Source organism: Podarcis liolepis (assembly GCF_965112155.1).
Source record: "Podarcis liolepis genome assembly, chromosome: 13".
In the NCBI taxonomy this organism is placed as follows: Eukaryota; Metazoa; Chordata; class Lepidosauria; order Squamata; family Lacertidae; genus Podarcis; species Podarcis liolepis.
Window position 1 is genome coordinate 35610742 of NC_139573.1, and position 22782 is coordinate 35633523.

The 22782-nt window shown below is 47.7% G+C and overlaps 1 protein-coding gene across 2 annotated transcripts; it reads right to left on the reverse strand.

The window, feature by feature from the left end:
* Positions 1-1173: 1173 nt before the first annotated feature.
* On the reverse strand, positions 1174-22545 carry SLC35B1 (solute carrier family 35 member B1). Of its 2 annotated transcripts, XM_083470164.1 has the most exons (10): positions 22386-22545; positions 21186-21463; positions 18790-18893; positions 17397-17527; positions 15859-15889; positions 14488-14648; positions 10124-10250; positions 6888-6994; positions 4204-4357; positions 1174-1583 (listed from the first exon to the last, which is right to left on the reverse strand). In XM_083470164.1, the coding sequence occupies exons 2-10, from the start codon at positions 21407-21409 to the stop codon at positions 1531-1533; spliced, it is 1092 nt and encodes a 363-aa protein (XP_083326290.1). In that variant the 5' UTR covers positions 21410-21463; positions 22386-22545; the 3' UTR covers positions 1174-1530. The 2 variants fall into 2 exon arrangements, with proteins under 2 accessions (XP_083326290.1, XP_083326289.1); XM_083470163.1 differs by lacking the exon at positions 22386-22545 and having other exon boundaries at positions 21186-21641.
* Between the last annotated feature and the right edge of the window lie 237 nt (positions 22546-22782).

Sequence of the window (22782 nt, forward strand, 5' to 3'; positions counted from 1 at the left end):
GGAGGGGTATTACTCAGAAGGGTGGTGGGAATGGGAGATTGGCAGATAGCTGAGATGAGCCTGTTGACGACTCTTAACGACTGTAATAGGTCTTACAGGAAAAGGCAAGGGGTGAGAAGGTGAGAAATGGCTTAGTCATGTATAATGAGATAAGAATCCAATGTCTTTGTTCAGACCAGGTCTCTCCATGGTTTGGTAATGACCAAAACTTAAAACCATGGAGAGACCTGGTCTGAACAAAGACATTGGATTCTTATCTCATTATACATGACTAAGCCATTTCTCACCCCTTGCCTTTTCCTGTAAGACCCCTCCCCACCTTCTCACTATATAGAAGGGTCTGGCAACTTCTATTTCAGTGTATCTGAAGAAGTGTGCATGCACACGAAAGCTCATACCAAGAACTAACTTAGTTGGTCTTTAAGGTGCTACTGGAAGGAATTTTTTTATTTTGACTATGGCAGACCAACACGGCTACCTATCTGTAATTCAAAATTGGAGTTAACGCTTTATTAGAAAAAAACAAACCACGATCGCTGCAGACCCAGCTGTGTGTGAATGAGCAGAGCAATTCATTCCTGGTGCTCTTCCTCCATGGAAATCAGTTGCTGAGACAGAAAGTCCCCACCTGCCCACAGCCATCTAAGTCCCCTCTTCTCCAGGGCTTTTTCCAAGCAACTGGAGACTGCGCCTGCATGAAGCCAACCTCTTCTCTGCCCTTTTCATGTCTCTTCTGGTTCTGGGAAACCATGGGGGAAGGGGAGATTGTTGCAGCAGGAGAGAGACAACTGTGACTCTTCACCGGCCTGATTCACCTCTCCCTCTTGGCCTCCCTCCTCGGCTGCTTCAGCTCCGATTCCTGACTTCGCTCCGCCACAGATGCTCCCTGCTCACCAAACCCTGTTACCTCTTCAAGCTTCCGACAGCTCCAGTCTTCTTCCTCATGGTCATCCCACCACCGCTCCCCAGGCTATGAGCCTTCTTCCCTTGGAGGTTTCCCAAGCTAGTTCCTCCCACCATTCCTCTGCATCCAACCAGCCCATGACAATCAGCAACATCTAGAGGGCCAAAGGTCCCCCACATATGAATTGGAGGAAGTCCGTATGACTCCTGCCCAAAGCCTCCAAGAATGAAGGACCACAAGGTGACGAAAAAGGCAAGAACACAAATCTCTCTCAATCTCTCCTCCTTTTATTTATTATGAAGGGCTCCTCTCCTTTTGTCAATTGCTTCTCTTTTTTGCCGCCTGCCAACCCCAGCTTCGATTCCCGGCGCAGAGGGGAGGAGGCAGTACATGTGGAAACCTTCACGTTGTTGATTTCAATTAAAACAAAACCTTTGATTTCTCTTTTAAAAAAATATTCCAAGTTTCTTGGAGCCGCACCAAACCAATGCCCTGCCCACACTCCCAATAAAACCCCCTCTCCCCCAAAGCACAAGTCCATATCTGATAATAGGTGCCGGGGAGTAAGACAATAAGTTAACAGTTTGTTCAGGTTGAGGTTTCCAAGAGAAGGACCCACTGCTGTCTTAATGTGAGGTTTTCTTGGAGGCTTTCCCGTATCTGGCATCCAGTCCAAGTCCTGCAGAGAAACAAGAGGGGAACGCGGCTTTAAGAGGCTATTCTCACAGCAGATAGGTCGTTCCTGTGGGTGTGCGAGATTTTATTTACAATGAATGGGAGAGAGAAGTGCTTCTGCCTTCGCTCCCACCGGCCAATTACTCCCCAAGAGCCATGCTGGCTCTCAGAAGGCAAAACTGGCACCTTTGACGCTTCCCCTTCTCAGGCTAGGAGGCTGCCTCAAACAGGAAAGCTCCCTGCTTTTGTAGGGATGGTGAAAACGTGACTCGTGTTGTGTGCAGGCTGCTGGAGCTGACCGACCCCGTAACCGATAAGCTCCTCCCTCCTCATTTTTCCCTGCACAAGTTCACACATGCACAGTCGTTTCATTTCCATTTGGGTTTTTTTGTCGTCTCCTCTGCAGTTTTAAAGAAATTGAATGCAAGTCCGTATATCTCTGGGTCCCCACCCCTGTCCAAGCATGCATACACCTTCCCCTTCTTTGTGGTTGGGGTCATTTGCAATCCGTAATATAAATTTAAATATTATATTATTATATATATATATGTGTGTGTGTGTATATATATATATATAAGGCACCAAGAGAATATGCTCCTCTATATGCTCCTCTTCAGCCAGGCCTTTGGCTGCTTAGTATTCTACAGTCTTTTGAATGTGTCTGCGCAAAGGGGTGGGGTGGGGGTAATGTTTTGCTGTTTTGTTTTATTCATTTTCGTGCTTTTATGCTGTATTTTATTCTGTGAACTGCTCTGAGATCTTATGATGAAGGGCGGTATAGCAATCAATTAATCAAATAAATAAATAAATAGCATGCAGCCTCCAACTATTTTATGGAATTACACTCTCTCTTTCTCCACGCACAAAAATGCACATTTATGCTTATGCATTATGAATATATACACACGTGGTTCACACGACTAGCACAACCAGGAGCTGAGACCTTCTCTCTGGCCACTGTAGTCTATAGGACAGAAGGTCCTACAGTGGTAACTCGGTTTACATATGCTTCAGGTTACAGACACTTCAGGTTACAGACTCCGCTAACCCAGAAATAGCACCTCAGGTTAAGAACTTTGCTTCAGGGTGAGAACAGAAATTGTGCTCTGGTGGCGCAGCGGCAGCAGCGGGAGGCCCCATTAGCTAAAGTGGTGCTTCAGGTTAAGAACAGTTTCAGGTTAAGAACGGACCTCCGGAACAAATTAAGTACTTAACCGGAGGTACCACTGTATTTTCATTATTCATTCTATGATAGCCTCCTTTTCTATACCAATATGTATTCACGTGGCTTGTTATTAGGAACCAAAATCTGGGAAAGGGAACAATCTAGTGCTCCCTTGGGGAGTGGCCGAGGGCCTGTAGGATGCTGCAAACCTCATTCCCTGTGGTTGGAGGGTGACGTGTGTGGAAAGCAGCCTCTGCAGAGGGGCTATAAAGCATCTCTGTTGCTGTTGCAGACCTGTCCTCTATGCAGAAAGGATAACAGGGTGCTCTGGGGGCATCATGGTTGCGTTTGGATCCAGCGCCCTCTGGCCACGTCCCCTGGACCTGGGGTTACTTTCCCTCCTGTTGCTGGTAAGCGAAGGCAGGTGGGGAATACACAAACTTGCTCCCTCCTGACTTTTTGCCCTAGCTGGTGAGAGTGTAGCAGGGCTTACATTGTGGCGTTTCCTCCGCCCGGCGGCAGACTCTCCCCAGCAATCCTTGATTTTACAGAGCATCGTGGCAATTAAATAAAACAGCTGCGGACAAGACCCAGTTGGATGGTCCTGTCTTAAAAATGCTTTCTGAACGAAGTAAATAAATAAATAAATAAATAATCCCCTCTCCCCCCTGAAAAACTCACCTAAAAGCTTTTCTGCTTTCCATGCGACATAACCAAAAACTAAAACCCGAAAACCTTTCCCCCTGGGGAATTGGCCCAGATCATTTGCTCATCAGACGCCCCCCCCCACCTCTGGTGCCCATGGAAGGTGCAGGTTGGGTGCTGGTTGTGGCGCTTTGTACTTAGAAGAATGCAGTTCCTGGAGAAGCTTGACATTACACAGCGCCAGGCAAATATTCCCACCCGCCTCTTAATTTGCCCAGGCCTTCCAGCGCATTTTATAATGGGTTTTACTATTGTCTTTACAGCTCTGCATGGATTTTATTGATTTTATGGCTACTGCTCCCGTGTATTTAATGCTTTATATGGAAATTCTTTATTGCCTTTTGTTATTCTAAATTGGATGCCACCCTGGGAATCTGTAAATAGATTTTTTTAAAATTAATAATAAAACCATTCCCTGCCCCCCCACCTCCCCAATGGATGGGCAGGAGAGAAGGATAGCACCGTCCTGCCTACAGACCCTCACGGGGAGGGACTTGCCAGGCTGCCCCTCCCAACAGGAAATGCCACTTGAAGCACCAGACTTTGCAGGACCGCTTTGGCAGTTTTGCTAGGAATTGTAGAGTTGGAAGGGACCGCAAGAGTCATCTGTTCCAACCCACTGCAATACAGGAATCGCTTCTCCAAGGTGGGACTCGAACCCACAACCTTGAGATTAAGAGTCCCATGCTCTACCGACTGAGCCGCTGGAAACGGAGTCAAAACTCGCCCAGAAACAAACGGAGCTGAAACTTACCAAGGAATACTAGGATGGTGCCCACCCACTGCAGGCCGGTGATCGGATTGGCAAACAGAATAACCGAAGCCAAGATGGTGAAGAATTTGCGGGTGGTGGTGACGATGGAGCAGGTCAGGGGCCCAAAGTATACCACAGTCATGAAGATGAAACTCTGCAACGAGACAGGGGCAGATGCGCAGTCAGGCTGGATACGATACGATATCTTTCATTGTCATTGTCCCATACAGAACAATGAAATTGAAAAATCCACATAAGACATTCAAAAAAACCCCTAAAAACTCTGAAACCCCATTTTAAAATACAATATACTATAGAGACTCCTTATGCTGCGTTTAGAAACAGAATTGCATTTGCGTAGAAACTGTTTCTCAGGCGGCTAGTCCTGGTCTTTATAACCCTATACCTTCTTCCAGAAGGCAGAAGCTGAAAGAGATCATTTCCAGGGTGTGTACTATCCTGCACTATCTCTGCAGCTTTCTTATGGCACCTGGCAGCATAGATTTGATCTAAGGTGGGAAGAGTGCACCCAATTATTCTCTCTGCAGTCTTTACAACCCTGGACAGAATTGTTTTTTCCCTGGCCGTGCAGCTCCCAAACCACACACACAGACTATAAGTTAATACACTCTCCACAGCACAATGGTAAAATGCCATCAACATGGGAACAAACAACAGCAACACAGATTTTGTATCTTCCCAGGTGGTTTTGCTGCGGGACGTACCCCTGCGTTGTCGAGTTTGCACGTAACCAGACGCAACAGAGGGTTACGTGGCCCTTTCCCCCTTGGAGTACTGGGAAGAGGTAGTGCTGCTTTTCACCCACTTAGGCCAAAAAGGTTTTGGGCAGTTTCCTTTTTCAGAGGCTGTGTCCTCCGCTCTCTCTTAGGGAACTTGGCAGCAGCCTTGCTGCTGAAGCACAGAGGTCCAAGCAAAGAGGAAAAGCAGGGACTCGATTCCCACACGTTGCAAGGAGCCAGATGGGTGGCTTCTGAACCCGGCATGGGAGCAGAAAGGCAAAAGGCATTCTCTTGTTGATTTGCACGTCAGAGCAAAAGGGATCTAGGTGAAAGGTGCAAAGGTGACAGAAAGCCCAGCCGCAGAACATGCAAGGGAATGGACCCTCCGAGCACATGCGGAATGTCTTTTCCTTGCCAGCAAAGTGTCAAAGCCAGACTGCAGGGACAGGAAGAAGAGGCAGAGCCTTAAGAACACCCCACAAAATGGCCTGAGCTGCAGTCTCTGGGAATCATCTGCAGGAGTTAAAAGGCACCTGTAGTGCACAGGACCAATGGGAGAAGATACACAGATTGTCCCCTCCTGATTCACATGATGAAGGCAAAGACCCTTGTGTATTCCTGCAGGGCTTGTCTTGGCGCTCGGGGCACCTTAAAGACCAACAAATTTATTATGGTATGGCTTCCACGGACTAGAGACCACCCTGGCAAATGGTAACAATTGGTGTCCCTAAAAACGAAAGAATTTATTATTATAATACCACCACTGCGGCTAGAATCTTACTGACACAAAGGTGGAGAGCAGGAAGAGTGGCAGATTAAAATGCTTGAATATGATGAATTGGCAGGAGTAACGAATAGGGTAAGAGAAAAGAATGATAAAGAATATAACGAGGATTGAAAAACGTTTATTGAATATTTTAAGAACCGGTATAAACAAGTAAATAACCTAGCAGGTCCTGAGTAAATCCAGTAGAATAGAAGTTAATAGAATTTAACAGAGGGAAGAAGAAATTTGAAGATTAAAAATTTGGAATATGCAATTTAATAGGAAGAATAATGAAACCAGGAAAAGGGTGGAAGGGAAGTCACCAGGTATTTAGTTGTATGTCAAGACTGACATGAAAGTGGAGGGAAGGGGATGTGGGATGTTTTTCTTTCCTTTTGTCTCTATTCAAAATGCAAATAAAAATAAATAAATAGACAAATGCAGGATATGTATTCTTCAGCTGGCAGGTAGACATGGGTGTACTTAGGAGCTGGCATTAAATGGCCATGGAATGCAAGGAGGACAGGTTCATTAGCATGCAAAATGAGCGGTGACCCTTTACTAAAAGCAGCGATATACAATAGCACCTTAACATCCGTAGTGAGAAAGAAACCATTGCTTCCAAACAGGCCCAAATTAAGAGAACTAAATGATGTACAGCAGAGGTCAGCAAATTTTTTCAGCAGGGGGCCGGTCGACTGTCCCTCAGACCTTGTGGGGGGCCAGACTATATTTGGGGACGACGACGAATTAATTCCTACGTCCCACAAATAACCCAGAGATGCATTTTAAATAAAAAGACACATTCTACTCATGTAAAAACACGCTGATTCTTGGACCGTCCGCGGGCTGGATTTAGAAGGCGATTGGGCCAGATCTGGCCCCCGGGCCTTAGGTTGCCTACCCATGATGGACAGGAAGACCTTTTCCATGAGCAGTGGGAAATCCTATCAGCATAACCTAGAGTTTGCTCTCTGGTGGTGAAGCGCATCTTGGGAAGGGCCTCTCACTCTGGAAATAGTCTCACGAACACCCTATCCAGAAATTCATGTACTTCAAGCAGCAGACTTTATTCTACCTTTCGTCAAATGCCTTGAGAACAGAGCAAGGGTTAATGCACAAATCCTGGGCTGGTTAAAATGAAGAAATGCACAGAATAGCAAACACACGCCACTCACCTGGCCCAGGGCGCTTGTCAGGCCAAAGAGGAGGATATTGTAGATGATGCTGGGGTAACGCTCGGTGAAACTCAAGAATTCCCAGAGCTCTCCTGTAAACAAGATACCTGCAAAGGGAGGGGGCGTGTTTAGAAAAATAGAATGTGTTCTCCTCTGTCCTCTTTTTTATTTGGTATGGTGACCAGACTACAAAATAAAGGAACTTTTTGTCATTTAGGAAGGGAGCATGCTGGCTTCCTTGAAAACACGGAAACTGGAGCCCTGATTTTTCCCTCAGTGGCTGCTGTCACGTCTTCCAAAAGGAACACCTGCCAAAATACACAGGGTGTGTGTGTGTGTGTGTGCGCGCGCGCACTGCTTAAGAGGTTACGCATACAGATAAACAGCATGTAAATTATGTAAAATATATAAATAAGCTGCAAGGATTGGGATGAAACCAAAGCACTGAATCCTCTCCCATCCCCTGAAAGACACACTGCAAAGTGATTCCTTTCCACTTCAGTCCCACCCGGTCCTTCTTCCTGTGCCCAAATGGCTGGAGACTCCCTCACAACTACTTTTAACTATGGCAGCCTTGTCTGCAGGCAATTCAGGCTCCAAGTATTTCCACCCACTTTCGACCAGCATTCTGCATCCTTGACCATCTCCTGTTCCACAAGGAAAAGGGTCCTGCCTGGCTCACAGGTAAGTCTGCAACACAGCAAGCTGCGTCTGGAAAAGGAGAAAACCAGTCCCTCCTGCTCCTTGCTCAATGAGCTATTTTTGAATTCGACGTGCCTGCCTAGCTGCTTCACGTTTTCTCATCTGCCATCACATGCAAAAGCCTCCAGCCACCTTAAGCAGAGAGAAAATGAATGGAGCAGAAACCTCCATTTTTCCAGGGAGGCCAAAGGCAGCATGTAAAGCATTCAAATTAGGCCCACCGGGCCTCCCCACTTGGTTCGCAAGGCCGTTTTGGCCAATGTCACAGGTGCTTCCCAGCCAAAGGAAAGCTGGACAGCACAGTTAGTTAGAGCATGGTGCCAATAATGCCAAGGTTGCTGGTTCAATCCTCATAAGGGACATAAGGGGGTTGGACTAGATGATGTGCGGGGTCCCTTCCAACTCTACAATTCAATGGTTCTACATAGCAGATAGTTAAGTCTTTATTGTCAAAGATAACACCGCCACTCTGGATACCTACGCACACCAATCTAGCGTCAAGGCAGCTATTCCCAGGTCCACGCTCTATGGAGCAGTTGCAGCAACACGGGACCAATTCCCCTCCGCCGGTTTATGTACTTTCTCCCAATGGACTGCATGCACACAGCCAGAGACCATGCCTGTGTGGAAACTTCCTCTGCTCCTCCCATTTCAACCCCCTCTTGGTTCTGGGAGAGTGTTGCAGAAGAGGGTAAGGAAGCCCTTGCCCCTTCACTTTCCCAACCTGCCTCCTCTTCTGACTCATCCTGTGGCTCCACCCTCCAGCTCTGAAGCTTTCCCTGCCTCTTGCCTCCTGGCTGGTACAGATTCCTATAAGCCACTGCCCCCTCTCCCAAGTCAGACTCCGGCCCCGCTTCCCCCGTGGCACACTCACCAGAACCTGCCAGTCCCTGACAGCCAAGCACACCTGCACCGGTAGTCATATGCGTCACATGAAGCGTGGGGCAGGTAAAGGTGTAGCAGAGTCAAAAGGCAGTTTTTGCAAACACTGCCCATCAGCTGGAGACTCCCCCTCCTAAAATCTCAGAGTCAAGGGACAGGAAAGGTCCCAATCGAAGGTAGCGTCACCATCCTCCCGGGACCAGCTTCTAGGCCAGGTGTGGGAAACTTTGGGCCCTCCCTATTATACTGGACTACAACTCCCATCAGCCTCAGCCAGCATGGCCAATGGTCAGGGATGATGAGGGCTGTAGTCCAGGAGCACCAGGAGGGTGACTGCTTCCCCACTTCTGCTCTCGGCCACCAAGAGATGATGCAGTTAAGGATGTGCGGCTGGAAGGGATTGTCTGGTGTACTGTCAAAGATTGGCATTTGAGAAAAAAGAAATAAAGCTAAAATAAATTGCTGGCTGAACCTCACATTCAGGCTGATCACCCTTCCTCTTCCAGTCAGGAAGACCCTTCCTCACAGGTTGGACTGGCTAACAAACCCTGCAAGGCCGGTGTTTTCTGTATTTTGGGCTTTTTTTGCCTGTCACTGTGGACCATGGCTTGACTCACCTGGAGAAGGAAACTGCGCAGTTTAATACTTAATAATTCGTTTGAAGACGACAGGCCAACCGGCTTCCTTTGCAGCTTCTACGGAATTCATTTTAACACACTGCCTTGTTTTAAAATAATATACAGGGGAACAATCATTCTCCAAATTACTTTGGCTGCAAGGGACTGCTCCTTTTCATTAATTATCAGCTGTTTCTCCTAAGGCAGCCTCAGTGGAGAGGTCTAACAATTGCAGGGGGGGGGGAGGCAAACTGCAAAGGTTTAACTCTTGGAAGCCTAGCAGAATGTGGAAACCACCCAGGTTGCTGGAACGAGGGAGACGCCAAACGGCGGAAACAGGTTGTTGCTGCCAAGCTGCAGTGGGACCCCAGGCAAAAGTGAGTTGCGCACAGGAATGGTCTTTTGGGAAGGGGAGTCCTACAGGTGACATCAGCACCACTCCATGGCCATGTAGAGAACTGCAGTGCAGTCGCAACCCATGGGAGGCAGCCGTCAACATATTCAGAATTGGAAAGGACCACGAGGGTCATACTGTCCAACGCCCTGCAATGCAGGAATCTTTCGCTCAACGCAGGGCTCGAACCCACAACCCTGAGATTAACAGTCTCATGCTCTATCGACTGAGCTATCCAGTTTACTTAAACTGGCTTGCTGGGCAGTCTAGCTGCCACCCAAGGAAAGGTTCGCCCTAATTCAACAAATAGCAATTTAGGCGTGGAAACAGGTTCCTGCAGGTGAATTTACTGGACCCAGGCATACTGTGTATGAGCAGGAAGCGGGACAGACCATATCCATCAATGGGTTAAGAAAATGCACCCCCCCAATGCCTTACATGCCACAAGGATTCTGACGTATCCAAGGCTCGTGTACTAACCAGGCTTAGACCTTCACCCCCTTTTGCAGGTGCAGCCACATGCACAGCCACAAGCACTTAGCCTTTGGTTGCTTCCATGACAGTGCAGATCAGGGCTACCAGGGTCAAGCCAGGCCGTCCTGCTTCTTCCCCCGCTCCCTGTGCCACAAGAAAGTGCTTACCGGCTCCGAGGAACAAAGTAGACCACAGATTGACGTTCAGCATCATGTGATTGGAACCAGTCTGGTAATGAGCTCTCATGTGGTCCTGAGACACTCCGGTCAGTCCATCCAAGGTCAAGGATAGCAACTAGGGTGGGTGAGAGAGGGAGAAATCAGACACGCATGCACACCTGCTGAGTACGGCACGCTGGGTTCAACAAAACCTGCTTAGCAAGGGGATTAGCAACACACACATTCCCCCACAAACACAACACTCAAACACGGATGTGCCATATCTGGTTCTGCAGCGCAGAAATGGGTGGTGTTTTCCAAGAACAGTGAACTGCAGCTTTAAGGAGAGGCCAATATCCAGCCTTCAGAGTGGGAAAGCTAACACATCTAGGCAGTTACTAATGAAGATTTAAGAATCTCCAAGTCACACACACAGCTTCCCAGACACTTATTCCTGCCTCCTTGCCTTCCATACCTGCCTTATCTGCATCTCCCTCTGACCTCCCTAAAAGCCTCAAACAAAAAGTAGATTTGTGTTCACTGATGACAACAGCTACTCTACAAAGTGGTAAGGTGGTCTCCATTTCCACATAAGTGTATGGATTAAGGCTCAGGGAGGGAAGCCCACCACCAAGTCAGGTTGTGAATTTATATCTCCCCGTCCCAATTTTCACTCAATGGGGCTACCCAACTGCCAAACAAAGTCAATGAACAAAGGATGGAGGAGCCATCTTTTTGTACCCATTATTTATTGGGTATACACGTGAGTATGAGTGTGGCCTATATGGTTGGCCACACCCGCCCTGTGCCATGCAGCTCCTGGAGGGGTGGCAAGGAGCAGTCTGGTCCCCCAGCTGAGAAAAGTTAGCCACCCTGCTAGGTTTCAAACGGAAGTTATTGAAGGGAAAGTGAAATTACTGAAGGCCGCATACAGCATATTATCAGAATGGGAGACGAAAGATGAAGAGGTAAAATCAGTTATGATTAAATGGGCACAAGATGTAGGTCACAACATTATGATGGAAGAATGGGAAAAATTATGGAAAACTGATTTAAAATTTACAGATTGTTCCCTATTGAAGGAGAATTACATGAAGATGATGAATAGATGGTACACAACACCAGTGAAGTTAGGGAACATGTACAAATCTAGTTCAAATATATGTTGGAAGTGTAAGGAAAAGGAAGGGACATTTTATCATATGTGGTGTGATTGTAATGTAATTAAAAAAATTTGGGAAATGATATACAATGAATTGAAGAAAATGTTCCATTTAACATTTGTTTAAAAACCCGAGGCATTTTTGTTGGGGATTGTAGGGAAAGACCTGCCAAAAAAGCTGGAAAACATCTTCATGTATGCGACAACGGCTGTGAGAGATCTGGTAGCACAAGGATGGAAGACTGAAGAAACCCCAACTAAAAAATCATGGCAAGAAAAATTGACGGACTATGCAGAACTGGCAAAACTGACATATAAGCTACGGGACAAGGATAACTGTGACTTTAAGAACGAATGAGAACCCTTTACAAAATATCTGAAGACGCAACAAAGTGAACTGGACTCCTTGGCAGGTTTTGAATAAACATTCACAAACTTTTTATTGATAATAATCAGCTAAATAGTTTGAGGATCTATACAACTTTGTAACATGCAGAAAACAGCAGTCTCAGAGAAACCAAAGACTGGAACTGAGGGAAGTCGGGGGGGGGGCGGGGGGGTTTTGTGGGGGAGGGTGGGGGGAGGGGGGAAAATGGGGGCAAAACAAGGACGATATGTTTTTGGATAATATGTTTTGTTTTAATTTTGAATAAAAAAACTTTTTTAAAAAGAGAAAAGTTAGCCACCCTGCTTTAAAATCTGAACGCACTTTAAGAATGCGCCCCTTCTCCAAGGTTCTCCCTTGCATCACAGCAGCTTCCTTTGGTTGTTGCAGCTTCATCACAATGCTATGCACTGGGATAGTGGGAATGTGCCTTGTTTGCCTAGCCCCTGCCAACCCCAGCCCCTGCCACCACCCACATGTTGCTGTAGGCCCAAAGGGGGGTCTCTTCTGCACTGCCCATGCATGCTCCCCATGAGATTTCCCATTGACTGTAGACAGCGATAGGCACAGACTGGAAAGGCTGTGACAGAAGAGGAGGCCCCAAAGAGCACTGGCCACTCCATCCAGGAGTAGCAGCGGAAGGGAGCAGAAAAAGGAAGCAAGAACAGACGAAGAACAAAGGAAAAATCCCTTCCAAGATGGCGTTCCCACCTTTTCTATTTTGCCGTGCCTAGAGCAGCTGGCTAGAACAACCTGCAGTGGAGCTGGCAGGAAGCTGAACCGGAGAGAGGGGTTGTCCCAGCCCCAGTTGTAGCCTCTCATAAGTTTTTTACTTCGTGCCAGTGGAGAGGTAGGCGGAGCCAATCCAAACAGGATTCCCCCTTCCTCCAATCGAGGAGAAAGAGCTGTTTTATAGGTGAAATGTGAGCACGATCAGAACCCATAGAAAATGACTCACACAAGAAGTGATCAACTAGAACGTCCCATTCAGCGTTGAGGTATCGAAGGCCCTAACACGCAGAAGCCTCTCAAGAGTCATAGAATGATAGAATTGGAAGGGACCCTAAGGATCGTCTAGTCCAAGCCCCTGCAATGCAGGGCTATGCAACTGTCCCATGCAACCTTGGCATTATCAGCACCACACACTAACCAATGGAGCTATCCAGGCTCCTGGGCAGCGAGGTGGAGCTGAACCAAAAGCTTCAGTCCAACATCTGGAGGGCCACAGGTTCCCTGCCCCGTGGCAGAGAAAACTCCCTGTTGCAGTCAGTCCTCCAAGTGTGCTAACAAATTACCATATTTTTCGCCCCATAGGACGCACTTTCCCCCCTCCAAAAATGAAGGGGAAATGTGTGTGCGTCCTATGGGGCGAATGCAGGCTTTCGCTGAAGCCTGGAGAGCGAGAGGCACCGACCCCTCTCGTTCTCCAGGCTTCAGGAAGCTATCCGCAAGCATTGCAAGCCCGGCGGGAGTTCCCACGGGCTCACAAGGCTTGCAGGCAGCAGCCTGCAGCCCCGGCGAATGTCCTCAAGCCTTGCATGCCCGGCAGGAGGTCCTGCCTAGCGCGCGAGACTTGGGGCAGCAGCCTGTCGTCCGAAGCACGGGGAGCCCTCCGGAGGGTGCCCCGTGCTTCGGGCAGGTGTGCGCAAGGCTTGGGGCAGCAGCCGCGGCGGGTGGGGGGAATAAATTTTTTTTATTCATTTCCCCCCCAAAAAACGAGGTGCGTCCTAATGGGCCGGTGCGCCCTATAGGATGAAAAATACGGTAACCATCACCCAGTTCAGCATGGCTTGTATCTAAGCACGTGCCTGGGAGCTCGAGGGCTGAAAAAATGAACCTATGCTGCCAATTCTCGTAGAAGACCAGCTCCTGTAGATATCAACAAAGGTAAGTTGGATCAGAGTGTCGGTGATGTTACGCTCAAGGGTTAGATATCAACGAGGAAAAGTTTGATCAAACGAAGTGTCGGTGATGTTACGCACAAGAGTTAGACAGGGTGCCGGCGTTTGTCACCTGTTTCGCCCATGAAGAGTCCTCGGCTTCTTCAGTAAATTCTCTCTCACGGTTTTGATATATTTATAAACATTCAAGTCCATATGTTACATTTCTTCTTAGATTAAGCTATAATATTTAATTTCTTTCTTCAGGAAATTCTCCCTTAAGATTTTGGTGTATTTACATACATTCAACTTCATATGCTAAGTTCTTTCTTGACTTAAGCATTTATTCATTTACTAAGCCAAAACTCTTGTTTGATCCAACTTACCTTTGTTGATATCTACAGGAGCCTGGCTAAAGGAACCTTTAAAGACTGAATCTTCCTTTTGGACTCAATTTGAATGAGTTTTCTGGCTTCTGTAGTAGAACTTGTACATAGCCCTCTCAATCTTTGGATTATTAATATAAGATTTAGAACGTTTAATGGTTTTTTAGTGTTTTGTGTGCCGCTTATGTGCTGGGAGCTCCAGGGAGCAAGGCTCTGCATGCAAGTGCGTGAGTGGACTGGCCACAGAGGGACTGAGAACTCATTACTTCCTCTATGCGCAGCAGAGATACAGAGTGGGTTGACAGAGGACAGAAGCCCCCCTTCTTGGGCATCCAGCACAGAAATGAAGCAGGCTGCTGCAAAATGTATGAAGTTCACCATCTCTCCTTTGCTAGCCCCCAACAGACTAATAAAGGAAGTGGCAGGCTAGTAACTTGTGTGGACTTATTCTACAAGGGTGGATTAATGCTCCCAGGCATGGGTGCCCCTCCTGCTGCGTCCAGCACCAATTGAGCACCCTGCCACTGCTGCCACAGACTTATTAATGCTCCGGGGCTTACCAGCAGGAGTTCTCCATACCCAAAGAGGTGGTCGTCCCCGACGTCTCCTCCCTTTTTTGGTTTGTACATGAACAGGGCCACGCCTGTGACGATCAGCAAGACACACAGGTATTTGGACAAGGGGTACTTCTTCCTTAGCACCGTCACCCCCAGGAGCATGACTAGAAAGAGAGAAAGGAAGGAACCGTGGGCAAGATGTCAAAGAGAACAAGAACTACCAGACTTTTAGAAGACATCTGAAGGCAACCCTGTTTAGGGAAGCTTTTAATGTTTGATGTATTACAGTATTTTAATATTTTTTGGGAAGCCACCCAGAGTGGCTGGGGAAGCCCAGCCAGATGGGCGGGGTATAAATAAATAAATAAATTATTATTATTATTATTATTATTATTATTACTGACTCCCAGGGTGGCTCTGTTAGGAAATATAACCAACTGTTGACCTTTGCAGACTCTGCGACATCAGCTTCTGTGCTGCGGCAATATTGCTTCCCAAAGAGCAGGACACAGGCCAGTCTCAAGAACAGGAACTGTCACACTGAGTCCAAGTGACGCTCCAAACCTCCTGAGTCTCTGCCTGGTCCTGCGAGAATATAGCTTTGGAAACGGCCCCGGTCAAATGAACAAAAGATGCTTGCAGATCTGCATCTGGAGGGATCCCACGGGGCTACAAAATGTGGGTTGGCATTGCCCAGCTTGGCTTTTACAGGCTCCCTTCCCTCCCAGGAATCAATCCGTGGGGAGGACCCACAATGAATTCTCCAACCCTGTTAGCACAATGGTTCTCAAACTCCCCCCCCCCCGGCCACACTTCCAGAACAAATTTTGCTCACGCCACACCAAGCTATTTTTGGTAAGATATACACTGGAAAACAAAAAGGAACTCCTAGCGGTGCCTGATTCATAACATAGAACTTGTAGTTATTTAATATTTAGCACACTTTCCGTTTTCATTCAGCTGCATCGTTTGAAAAGTGTTGTTACCTACCCAATCCTTCTGATGGATGGGACAGAATGCATCAATACCTGAAAGTGAAGCATTGGAGGGGTTGCTTTCGACATGGGAGAAATCTAGGTTGTGCTTGGGCAAGCTATTACCTCTCTGCCCACCTCAGGACTGTCTGAGGATAAACATGCCATTCTAGGCTCATTAAAGAGACGGCAGGCAGCAAACTCTCAAGAGCCTTCCCTCCCCTCCTTGCCATTCCAGTCCTTAACTCTGACTTTTGGGGTGAAGTCTGAATCTGGGAAGCAAACGTAGCAAAACCAAGCAGCAGGCATGCAGATTTTGTCGATATGCTCAACTCATCTGCATAGTTGCTCTGCAAAGCACAAAACTTGGTTCTGAGTTACCGGCACAGGGGCTACTTACCTGGAATAGGTTTACAGGACTTCCCCAGCACCTACATGGGAGAAAAGGGAGAGATTTATTTAGACCTAACGTTCCATAGCCTCACCTTTAGCAGCATCAGTCAGTGCCTGAGTCAACTCCGCCCCGGAGAAAAACTGATGCTTGTGGTGCAGAAGATATTCATTGAACAGACACGAAGAATCTCTGTTCTTTCCTTTCGCAAACTCATCACATCCGGCACCCTCTTTAAGCTTCTATTCCTTAATTTTAAAAGCTCTCACATTCTGTGCTCTATCTCTACTCTATACTCTCTCCCTCCTTTCCTTCTTTGCTAACTCATTCTTCCCTCTCCACTATTACAAAATCACACCCCTCCCTTTTTTACATCTTCCTGGTGGTGTTACTGGCCATTCCTGCTTGGCTTCTACATTCCTGAAGCCACGGCTTTCTCGGAATCCCAGCTCCTCCCCCACCTGCAGTGTTTAGTCTCCTGCACACATCTCCAATCTTGCTCATCCCTTTCAGCAATCCCAGAAAGGCCATGACCCCTGCTTTGGAACCATGGCCGGTGCAAAAGGCTGTCTGGGTTAAGCAAAATGCCTAGATTTGCAAGCCCAGGGAGGGCTTGCTGAAACAACTGGGCCAACACTCTCGCCTTTGTGCCATGTGTCCAGGCACCTCTCTCACAGTCTTCTGTCTCTGTCAGCACACTGCAGGAGACTCAGGGAACAGAGGATACTGTCACTTTGCTCTGGGTTGCAGAAAAGCTTTAAGCAGCATAAGCAGCTTATGCTACTTCCAACTTTACTGGAAGAAAAGCAGACAATGAAAGTCCCCATAAACCTCTGCAAGGAAAAGCGCGCGGGGGCTGTGTATGTAGCAGAGAGACGAGGAGGATCTGGGTGGATGTTGAAGTGGGGTGTACTGTGGTACCTCGGGTTAAGTACTTAATTCGTTCTGGAGGTCTGAAGCACCACTTTAGCTAATGGGGCCTCCTGGTGCCGCTGCGCGATTTCTGTTCTAATCCTGAAGCAAAGTTCTTAACCTGGGGTACTATTTCTGGGTTAGTGGAGTCTGTAACCTGAAGCGTCTGTAACCTGAAGTGTATGTAACCCGAGGTACCACTGTATGCTGGTCTGGCTGCTTTCCTTTTAATATGGGTGTCCCCAAATCCTGGAGCAAGCCTTGTTTGGCAGATTCTAAGCACCAAACTCTTCTAAGGTAGTTACCAAAAAGGCAGGCAAAATGGTTTGCTCTACTGTTGATATCTCCCCTTGGAGGGTCACACACTGTTGAGAGGCTCTTATTACTTCCGTCTCATTTAAGCACCATTATTTCAGAACCATCATGGACGAACATCACGTCTGCCACATTTATGCAGCTGGTATCCTGCTTTCAATATATTCTCTTTGTTGTTCCCTGGGCTTAAGGTATCGCACAGGCTGCAGTGAAAAAGTTGCCAAACTGTGCACCAGAAAGCAGGAGACACCCCATTTCCCAGACCCTCTTCATCTCCTGCTAACCCCCTTGCTCCCCACTAGAAACCTCCCCTTCTTCACCTGAGTTGGGTAGTTGACAAATTGCAGGGCAGAGTTGCTGGAGACCATGGCACCCAGGTAGGAGAGAGAGCAAGCTGCGTATAGCCAGTTCTGTGTCCGGTCTACCTTGACGCTGTCAAAAAACTGGATCACTGATTGGGGGAGAAAAAGGTGAAAGAAACAGGCATGTTGGCAACAGAGCAAGAGCAGGCCAACCAATGGCAGAACTGCATGGCTTTCATATGCAGAAGGCGAAATGGGTAAGGTGCTCAGGCCTCCTAACTCTAAAACCTGAACATGGAATAGAGGCAAAGCCATGTCTGGGAGGACCACACAGGCATACTTTGGTGCAAGGCAGCAGCATTCTAACACTTGTTTCAAGGGGGGAGGGAACCAGAACCCTAATAGTCTTTTGTATTGTTTCTTACAGCCAAACAAGACATTACACATGCAATTTTCTCACAACACTCTCAATAAAGAGAGATCAGCATCAGAACCCTGTAAAACTGATGGCACCAGCAGCTGGGATGGTAGGCAACAGAGGGCACATAATCCTTTCCCCCTCAGCCATTTTTTTCCTGATCAAATCACCCTCCCCTAAGCTGTTTTTCCCCATCCAGGAAATCTCTGTGGAGTATCCAGCAGGCCAATATTTTTAAAGGAGGGGAGGGAGGAAGATAAAGGGGGCTAAGTTAAGTTGCTTGATGGTAAGACTAACTCTCCCTTCCACCTGCAATGGTAGTGGTGCTGAGGAAATGGATGCACTTGAAAGAGTGTACAACCTTCTGCTACCTTTCTGAAGCCATTTTTGAATGGGAAAAAAGGAACAGAGATGTCTTCTGCATGACTTTTTGCCCCTACCCTATTTTGAGTTTTCAAAACCAAAAGGCATGTGGCGGGAGAGAAAGGAAAGCACACAAGCAACAGGAATTCTCATTCACCCGCTCCTCCCTTCCTCAGAGAAAGCTGATGAGGGTGATGCAGAGGTATCAAAAGGGAACTGAATTTCCTATCTGGATTTAAAACAGCCAACCAAATCTCTGGCTGCAGGTGTTAATAAGAATCAAGCCAAAGCAACTCATTCCTGCAAAGGGTGTGCTTCAAACCCTGGTGGGTTTTACAAAAAACTTTCACAAGTAAGGGATAGGCAAAGGGCTCAGAGCAGCCACATCACTAATTTCTAATACAGTGGTGGTTAGTATATTGGGTTAGGACCCAAGAAGCTAGGGTTCAAATCCCCACTCAGTCATAGAACCTCAATGGGAGAAATCAGGCCAGTCACAGTCTTTGAACCTAGCATACCTCAGAGTTCTTGTGAAGATAAAATGGATAGAGGGAGAACCACAAAGACAATCTTGAGCTCCTTGGAGGAAAGGTGGAATAAAAAGGTTGTAATAAATAAAAAAATACTTACACAGTTTGGCGAAAATTGCATTGATCACACATTGGATGAAGACCAAAGACAGAGCATATCTGAACTTTTCCTGCTTTGCTCCTTCCCCATATTTGCCTCTTGTACTGCAGGAAAACCAAATTGGGAGGGTAGAGTCAGTTGCAAAGGAAAAGACATCAAATGACTCAACTTCTTTGCACGTGTCAGTAGCAAAGGGTAGGCATGCGCTAGTTTTACGGTGCACTGAACATCTGAGATAGGCCAAGGTACATTTACTTCTTTTCAGTGAGACAAACGGCATCAGGATCTTTCCCCCTGTGCAGTCATGGGTAACTGAGGGGAACAAAGCACAGGAATGCAATTGCAGGATTGCACTTGTGTCCCCGTCAGGAGAACACACAAACTGTAGGTCTTTTCAGATTTGTGTAGTTTCTTGCAGGGCCACGAGAAAACTCCTGCTTTGGAAACAGACTACAAGGAATAGGGAGGGCAGCCCAACTCTTGAGAGTGCTTTAACTGTGGAGGAGGTAGGGAAGAAACAAGATCAAAGCCAGATAATGAGGCAGGGAGGCATAGGGAGAGGAAAGACATACTCTCAAGCAGCTCATAACAAGTAAAATTCAGTGGTACCTCGGGTTAAGAACGTAATTTGTTCTGGAGGTCCATTAACTGTTCTTAACCTGAGGTACCACTTTAGCTAATGGGGCCTCCCACTGCTGCCGCCGTCGCACGATTTCTGTTCTCATCCTGAAGCAAAGTTCTTAACCTGAGGTACTATTTCTGGGTTAGCAGAGTCTGTAACCTGAAGCGTCTGTAACCCGAGGTATAGACTGTACAGGAGAATCCCTGCTTATGCAGGGGGGTTCTGTTCTAAGTGGGGATTCCCCCGTTCTGCCCCCCTGCAGCGCTGAAAATGACACGTGTGTCTGCAGGAACTCATGTGCTGATCGTGCACAAGTGGGGAGGTGCCTGTATAAAAATCCAATTCAAGCAAAACCTCCTCCTCAAACAGCGAGGGTAAGAAATGCAAAAGACGTAAGAAGTAAATGCACCAAACAGAAGGGAAAGCTGCCTTATGCAGAGTGAGACCACTGGCTTAATCTTGCTCAGTACTATCTATACTGAGTGGCAGTGGCTCTCCAGGGTTTCAGACAGGGAATGTTCCCAGCCCTACCTGAAGATGCCAGGGATTAAATCTGGGGCCTTCTGTGGGAAAAGCAGATGCTCTGCTATTGAGCTATAGAGAACACCTTAAACTCACGTGCTTTATTATAACATACAAGTGCAGCTCGCTCGTGTTCCTACAATGGAGCAAATACCTCGGGTTAAGTACTTAATTCGTTCCGGAGGTCCGTTCTTAACCTGAAACTGTTCTTAACCTGAAGCACCATTTTAGCTAATGGGGCCTCCCGCTGCCGCCACACTGTGGGAGCACAATTTCTGTTCTCATCCTGAAGCAAAGTTCTTAATCCAAGGTACTATTTCTGGGTTAGCGGAGTCTGTAACCTGAAACGTATGTAAACTCAAGGTACCACTGTAGTATGATTTTTTGGTAAGGTCTATATGTCAAACGTTAAGTTTATGTTAAGTTTATGTTCTTGCTCACCGCCTTTCCCACCCACTAGCAACTCCCCCACCTCACCCCCTTGCAGGAAGCTAGAGCTGGCCTGGAACTTATTTAGTCAGCCCAAGTTCAAATTTTCAGCTGCAAAATTCGAATTTCATTTCTTATAGAGATGGTGGTATAAAACAGGGAGAACTTAAAGAGGTTGCCCTCAATTTCAGAGGGCCCCTTTGCCCCCACAAGTGAAGCCTCAGGAAATTGCTCCATCAGATGCTTTCCCTTAGCTTTTCACTTAGTCTAAAAAGACCTCACCACGCGAACACCACATGATCTTTGTCAACAACTAATTGTCACTGTTTTTTATGAATATATTCTATATGGTGATTTATGGACCTAACAGGTACCTAAAGCTATTTGCACGTGTTGCCATGCAACCAGTCCATGCAGAATATAGGCACCCTATACACAGAAATGGGCAAACCAGTGATACTTTAGGGAGCAGGCTAGCAGGCAGGGCCCATGACTTACATCACAGGAGCCTACACAACAGAAAACACTGTTGCTGTATGTAGGATTTGATTTGTTTTTTATGTTATATTTTGGAAATGTACACCCAGAGTTTTTTCCCCTTTATTTTTTTTGGGGGGCCCCCCAAGAGTGGGGCCCTAAGCTATAGCTTGTTTAGCTTATACGTAAATCCGGCACTGCTCCCCGCCCCCCAAGTCAGTGGAGAGAGTCTGGGGACTACGTTGCGAAGGTAGGAAGAAGAGAAGCGGAGGCGGCTTTGAGGTCGCCACCAAGCAACCCCTCAAAGCCAGAGGCGCATGTCGTGCGCGGCTTCGGGGCAACTTACATTGTCTCCTGCAGGACGCCGTACCAGAAGTAGCAGACGAAGACGCCCAGGCAGCAGAGCGGCAGACGAAACCGCTCAGGGAACAGGGCGCCGCCGCCGCCGCCGCCTCCGCTCACCCCCATGACAGGCCCTGGAACCGTTCCCGGCGCCGGCAGCCTCAGCGCCGGCAGCTCCACGCAAACATCCCTCAGCGGTGCCGCCGGCGGGGGGAAAGAGGGCCTCATAGAGGCGGCTGCGACGGCGGCCCGGAAGGACCCCCTCCGACTCCCGGCCGGGGGCTGCCCGCCGCGGCGCCTGACGAGGAGGAGGACGCCGCCGTTTGGACGGGGGTCGGCCGAGCCGCGCGGGGGTTCGCTTGGGGGGGGGTCTTCTCTCCCGCTGCTCCGGAGCGCCCGCGTTGTTTCGTTCGCGCTTGTTACGCGCCTCTTCAGGCGCCGCGGATGGCAGCACCTCGGAGGGGCCTAGAAGGAAGCGGGCGAAAGGTTTAGACGTCGGCAAATGTGGCTCGTCGCGATGGTTCGGGAGGCGGGACCCGCGAGGAAGGGCTTTTGCCTCGTGTCGGAGCCTTATTGCTGGTTCCGGGAGAGGCGGAGCCGCGGGGGTTAGGCTAGGCGGCACGGTAACGTGAGGATTTGGGATACACGTGTCAGGGCGTCCTAAAGGACACGCGTTTGCTGCTGCAGTAAATTACTTACTGCGCTTATTTACCGCCTTCCTTCTCCACCCCCCCAAAGTAATTATAATTAAGGAGGAATAAACGAAGCAGCGCCTGCACAGGTACCAAGTGCAGAGTCCTGGCGGGATGCCACTTCCAGTCCCCTCTGGTATGGACGTGCCTTCAATTTAATGCACAAAAGACACACAAGCTGCTTTTTCTTACTTGCTAGCCTTCATCTTTACCTAAAATTACCCCCGTCCTCGTGGCCTTTTGGTTGAGCTGGGAGCTGACATGCGCCTTCCTAACCTCTGCGTCTGATTTTAATGGCTCAAGAAACCTAGCAAATTAAATCCCTTTTAGGGAAGGTTGCCCTAATTAAATCCTGCCTTTTACAACCCAGAGTGGCCTGTTTTGCTTAATTAAGAAAACTGATATGCCCCTTGATCATTAAAAAAGCCAAACAAAAACTTCAGTAGTCATGGTGACTCCCTTTGAAGCTTATATGCTGTCTCAGTTGAACACCTGGTCTTTATAGATGTTACCTGGCTCCCAAATGTCTCACCTCCTCTGTTTCTCCAAGTTCAGCATGCTATGCAGCCATTGTTGCCATCTACTACTGTTACTCGTCTCTGAACTCATTAGGATGGCCTTGACATGACATGGGAAGAATGATGTGGCAGTCACAAACCTCCCATCAGCCAAAGTCCACAGCCTCCTGAAAAAATGTTTTGGCTCTTCTGCTCCTCTAAGTTTTAACATGGCATTGCTACCAGTCTCTGAGCTCATTAGGATGGTCTTGACATCATCAGGAAAGGAGATGTATACTTACAAGCCTGTATTAACTGAAATCCACAGCCTCCTAAAGTATATTATTCCCAGTTTAAGCCAAACGCTTTCACTAAAGATTAGTTAATAGGTTCAACTGATGGGTTAACAAGC

Coding starts and splice junctions, on each gene's coding strand:
- SLC35B1 (XM_083470164.1), bottom strand. CDS start 21,409: ATGAGGCCCTCTTTCCCCCCGCCGGCGGCACCGCTGAGGGATGTTTGC. Junction 17,528..18,789: donor TGCAATTTTCGCCAAACTGT/GTAAGTATTTTT, acceptor TCCCCCAATCAG/TGATCCAGTTTTTTGACAGC. Junction 4,358..6,887: donor TGACAAGCGCCCTGGGCCAG/GTGAGTGGCGTG, acceptor GTCTCGTTGCAG/AGTTTCATCTTCATGACTGT.